This window comes from Amblyomma maculatum, chromosome 7 (genome assembly GCF_055883805.1).
Source record: "Amblyomma maculatum isolate TAMU_Amacu chromosome 7, ASM5588380v1, whole genome shotgun sequence".
Classification (NCBI taxonomy): Eukaryota; Metazoa; Arthropoda; class Arachnida; order Ixodida; family Ixodidae; genus Amblyomma; species Amblyomma maculatum.
In genome coordinates, this window is record NC_139350.1 from 102,865,315 (window position 1) to 102,871,255 (window position 5,941).

At 46.4% G+C, this 5,941-nt stretch overlaps 1 protein-coding gene across 1 annotated transcript; it reads right to left on the minus strand.

The window, feature by feature from the left end:
• Positions 1–938: 938 nt before the first annotated feature.
• LOC146184195 (myb/SANT-like DNA-binding domain-containing protein 1) lies at positions 939–2,052 on the minus strand. Its single transcript, XM_084608506.1, has 2 exons — positions 1,790–2,052; positions 939–1,085 (listed from the first exon to the last, which is right to left on the minus strand). Exons 1-2 carry the CDS (start codon positions 2,050–2,052, stop codon positions 941–943), a joined length of 408 nt encoding a protein of 135 aa, XP_084464632.1. The 3' UTR covers positions 939–940.
• Positions 2,053–5,941: the final 3,889 nt, after the last annotated feature.

The following is a 5,941-nucleotide window of genomic DNA, read 5'->3' on the forward strand; positions in this document are numbered from 1 at the left end:
CATTATATCATGCACCGCAAACAAAAAATGGGAGTTCATGATTCATCTTTATTCATTTGGTCAGTTTTCTTTATTTTCTTTAGACGTTAGGTACTTATCCAGCAGCCGAACCATGCTGGCATTAATATCGTTACCCTCTTGGGTGAGGCGTACCATTTTTTTTCTCAGTTTGTGGGCTCTTTTTTCTGCTTTTGCAGAATCATCTTTGTGCAGAGCAAGCAGCTGCTGCACTGCTGATGAAGTCTCCCGCTTCCGTCTGCTCCTCTCACCACCTCTTCTGTAGCTGCCAATATTTGTTTGGCTGCTGCTCGCGGTACCACTTCCTCTGGGTAGTACACCAAGCACTGCAACAGTAGTGCTGCTAGTGTGTGGTGTTCCAGCGAAGACTTGGGGGTCCGGAGTGTATCCGAGGGGCCAATCTTCCCCTGTCGCGAGCACCTCGGCATTTTCTGGTGCCTCAGTGGTGACTGGCAGCTGCATATGACCAAGTATAGCATATAGCATTCATTATCTTCACAGGGGGTTAGTTGACTTAATGGTAAGCAATCATCAGCTGCCCTGGACTATGCCGGCCAAAACAAAACTTATCTGCACATAACTGCGCAGCTATATTAGTGAAAAACTCAACAATACAGTCTCGTAAGCTGATAATTCAAAAACAGTAATGAATAGTATGTTTAAAATGAGTGAGACACTGAGTGTGCTGTTTGTAATATACAACCTTAACAGCGGGCCATACCAATTACAAAAAGTGGACAGAGAAATGAGAACTATAGTATGGCACTGTGGTTGTACTTTTACAAACCATGACTCTACAAGTGTTCTCTAATATTTGCAGCTGGCATCCCTTGTACGGTGTTCTGTACACAGTATTCTGTACATTTAAAAAATCAGTAGTGAAGGAATAATGCCGTGATTGAATTGTCTAATAATGGTAATGTTAGAAGTTACAAATCACCTCCAAATTTTCCTCGACCCGCCCATCATCATTGATGGGGAGGCTACCGAGGAAACTGTGAAGCTGCCAGTAAAACAGCCACGAGACACCAGGTGAACCAGTTGATGTTCCGGTTCGTCTCAGCTGCCTGGAAAGATGGAAATGATTTGAACATTAAATGTGCTCTTATAGAAAATATATCTACACTTGATCTGAGCAATTCTCTTGAAGCCATCAAGCTTCTCTGTGAACACTGGGACTTTGACTAATACTACATAACTTGGCAGGTACTGGTAAAAATGTGACTTTACTCTACCAGTTTGAGCTTTGCTAGTGGTTGATTCAGCTGATAGCGTTCTAGCAATATCTGCGCAGTAGGCGAACGAGGCCGCGAACAGTCTTATATGAAAAGTCAATCGAGAAATTTGCTTAAAGCCAGAAGCACTCCACAGCGATAAATTGAGAAAGACGAAGCCTGCATGTAGAGCGGCGCATGCACGCGGACACGAACAAAACGTATAAAAAAAAAAAGCGAACGAGCTCGCGCTGCATTTTCGTGCAACGTACTCTCCTCCTTCCGCGAGGCATCGGACGCTCATGAGGTAAACAATATGACGCAGAAGCAAACGAAGGCAAAAAAAAAAAAAAAAAGAACGAGCTCGCACTGCGTTTTGCCTGCAACATACGCTGCTCCTGCGGCGAGGCCTCGGACGCTCGCGAGGTAAACAATACGCGCCGACGGCGAAAGGGAGTTGCAAGTTGCTGAACGTAATGCTGCCGCACATGTGGGGTGGCGACACACTATGAAAACAGCGCTGAAAAAGCAGTGCAAAAGGTAAAGGTCGCACTTACCGGTATTTCTTATTCAGGTTATCCATCTTCTGCTTAACCTGCTTGGCCGAGTATGGGCCTTCACCCGCAGGTAGCCCGGCGTTCAGCTCTGCTGCAATAGCAGTATATATACGCGCATTGCGCGTATTTCCACGCAAAGCTTGTAGCTGGTCCTCCCAGATGGTGATCAAAGCCGCTGTGGTTGCGTCAGGCCAGTCCACACGCCTCTGGGAGGACGATTCCTGGGACGCTGCCTCCGCGATGCCTTCCGTGGGAGCCGCCATTTTGTCAGTTTGCTCTAAACGGAGGTTAGCCAGCTCGGTTTAGGTAACCATGGTTAGTGGCGTAACTACGGTTTGGCTTGCCGTGTGAGCGTGGCTAACTATAGTTATGTGTAACCGCAGTTTACTTAACCATGGTTAAAAGTGCCCGTGTAAATGCGGTATAATGTGTCTATTAACCAAATCGAAACTTAGAGCAAAAAAAAAAAACAAAAATACACAGATACACCGACCAACAGCTACATAGAATTAAACAGTGCTTTCGCACGTCTTACTTGGTTTAACCTTAGTTCAAACCCTGGTGTTTTTTGTTTTTGTTTGTTTTGTTTTCTCGTCGTCTGCCTTCTTTTCAAACGCTTAGATCAGAACAACAGCTGAGCAGGCCTGGGCAGCTTTATTTAGCATCCTGAGGTGTCACCCGTATGAATCTGAAGGAACGCACCAGAACGCAGATGCAGAGTATTGAGCATTTGCGTCGTCTTGAACCTCGTCTTTGCGTCGACGTGCCTCGTAACAATATTGTTACGTGGTGGCATGACAAGCGATGGAACACGGCGACACAACAGAAACAGAACGACGTGATGACATCACGATGAAATATGCTTTTAATGGCCTGCAGGCCTGGCGCGAGCGCTCCGCCCCGCGCCACTGGCCGCTTTGTCATCTTCGTAGCAATATTATAAGTGAGCAGTCGTAATAAGTCTGCGCATATACAATATACTGCCTAAAGAGAATTAGTTTCACTTGCTGACAATGGGTAATTTCCTGCGTTTTGTGATATTTTTTTTTTTCGAGTTCATATGAGCTGTCGCTTACGGTACGATTCTGTCAGTGTGCTTGCATTTCTATGCTTCCTCCTTGAGCCATTAAATTTGCTATTATTTTGCTTCTCAATGACGTCATCGACTGCCTCAACAGCTTTTATCGAAAGCCTTGCTCCAAATTTTTGATATGCGCTTACTACATTTATAAAGCTAACGTGTCTGCGCACGCGCAAAGCCGCACGCACACACAGACGCGAGCGCAGTACACACACAAACATCATGAACGCTTGAACGATCGACATGAAGAACTTGACCTAAAATTGGACCGACAAAAAGACGGCTTCCAAATCATTCTGTATCAATGAGCCAATAACAAGATATGCTTGAGGACGGGCTGTAAAAAGTGCTGTCGAATCCAACATGAGGGCCGCATTTTCATGATTTTGCCCACATTTAAAAACAAGCAATTAAAAAACGCTAGCTTTATTTTTGTATGAAGTGGCATGAATTGTGTTCTGACTGGAGTCAGCATTTTGCTTCGAAAGGCTACTCACTTCGGCTACCGCTCTACGCCATTGAGAACCAGTGCTGCCATCAGCCAGAAATATAGCTGCGTCGATTTGTGACTAAAAACCGGCTCGTACACGGACATGCCTAGCCAACGTCAAGTCGGACTCAATGTTCCAACCCGTACCAATGTGGTTGCATGTGAATATTGTGCGCACTAAACAAACCAAATGTTTCAAAGACGTTCGGGCCGGCGTTCCTCCGTGTTCTTTAGAGGAGCATAGGAATTGCATTCTAAAGTCCTAAGCATTTTGTTCATTTAATTACACACAAATGATTAAGCCCACCTAGCTCAGTACTGAATTGATGTCTTATATACTTGTGGGTGGGGAAATCTACAACGTTCTAGAAAAAATCTAGAAGCATTTATAGATTGTAATGCGATAGTGTTAAGAGCCTCAGTGGTGAGAAAAATGCGGCATCATCTGTCATAAAGTTCGCTGATTGGTTGATGGGGTTTGTCACGTCATGACGTCTCGTTACATGGCCCAATTAACAGGTGCACTGATCCCTTGACATGACTGAGAGTGGTGCCAGGCTCGGACACAGTGGGACTACGCGCTTGACATTTTGTAGACGTGTCTGGACATCTCCGCGTGCCAGGCTGTAAGGGGGCCATAATCAACGTCACATCTGTCTTCCGTTGTGAAAAAATGCCCGCAAGCGGAGATGGCAGTAACAGAAATATGTCGCCGAAGATGTTTTACCGCGGCTGCACAGGCTTAGTGTGTGCGGTGAGCATTGATGACGGCCTATGAGAAGCAGGTTTAGCGGACATACGACTTTAATTCTATCGCATTTCCACCACGCAGTGTCACGACGTACCCGCTATTCTTAAGAAGGGGGCGAAGCGCTTTCTGTCACAGCGTTCACTTTTAGCCCCTGTTTTGCGCTGAACATTCGCGTCAACGGGAGGTGCTTGGTTCCTGACCGTTCCTTTTGAGCATTAAAAGCATGTCTGCTCCGCGCTGCATACCAGCGCGTGCTCGCGCGCGCGCGCGGTTGTTTCTCTTCTCCTTCGACCATGTTCTGGCCGCCGTCGCGGGGTGTAGCACGCTTCCCCGTGTGGCGGTTTCCGCGTGTCGGAGGCAATGGGTCATCTCCCCGCAGTGCCGAAATCCCGTGAAGTAAGTGCCACGCGTGTGTTTCCCCGTGTATCGGCTCCCCCTGCTCACAATCCCCTCTCACCCCACCCTTCTTGTCGGCAGTCGAAAAAACCGGAAAGCAGCGCTGCCCCCCACAGAGGTTAATGGTTTTTAGCGGGCGTCTTGGCGACGAGCTTGTGCGCGTTTCCTTCTTTCTTTTTGTGAAGGGCGCAACTGGGTGATGCGAAAAAAAAGGAAAATGGCCTTTCCTTCCCCATTCTTTCTTCGAGCGTTGTACAAATAATTTCTATGCTTAAGAAACAACAAAGCCTTTGATTTTGACATTTTTTTCTATGTCGAAAACAGCAGCTGGTGGTTGTTAACCGACTAAGGGCATATAAGTAGTGGCGGTCCATGGCGTGTGAACACTGTAACAGAAGACATGTGAACATGTCATACGGCTACTTCAGGTGCCTAATAAGCCTCCCGGCGTGTCAAAGTTCAACATGCTTTTTTTTTTCTTTAGAGAGAGTGCAACTGGATAAAAAACAAAATAGCAAAGCCCAAGGTTTTTGTCTAATCTTAGCGGCACTGTCCGCTGCAATGAATAGAAGTTATCTTGAAACCAATTAAGAGGTTTCTTTTTTGTTTCGAAAAGAGCCAAATGCACCTTGGCGGAAAGAAAGCCATATGCAGTTTTATTTTTTTATCCACAGCAACACATTGGAAGGCTGTAAGTGACAGCTTTGAATATCTTTGAGCAGACTAAAAATTGCAGCTGAACTTCACCTAATTCGGTGCCGAGATTTGGCTTTTTTCGGGAAAAACAAATGCGTTCTTAGTAGGGTCTTTCTATTTTTTTTCTTGCTTTTCTTCGCGCTTTAAAATTACAGACAACTCGCTTTGCGAACTCTTTTGCTTGGGAACAAAACTGTGTATCTTAGGAAATGACAATTATATACGAATCGCATATTTGACGATTCACATTCCTTGAACATTGGATTAAAGTGCTTTTTGAAAAGCAGCTGCCGCTTTCTTGACTGACATGGACACCAGGCCATCATACAGCCGCACGAATGGGCGCTCCCGGCTCTCCTCCGCGTGCGCTCTACGACCGCATGGCCGAAAACAAACTAACCAGCACTAACAAAAGGCAAAAAAAGAGTAGCACGCCCTCCTTACCCTCCCTCCTTCTCCCCCGCCCATCCTCTCCCAACCCTCTCCAATGTTCCAAGGAGTGAGGAGGGGTGCGTCGTGAAGAGGGGTTGCTCGCAGTGGGAGGAGGAGAAAGGGATTCTAAAAGCGCGGGGACTCGAAGGCGGGGGAGATAACGCCTTTACAATACTGCATGGGAATAGTGACCTGGGTTTCGACACTTGCTTTTTCGTGCACACCCCCCGTCGCGCTCCAGGAAAAAAAAAAAAAAAATCTCGAACGAAAAATTGACGGCGCGCTTTTTTCGCAAAACTTGTGTAG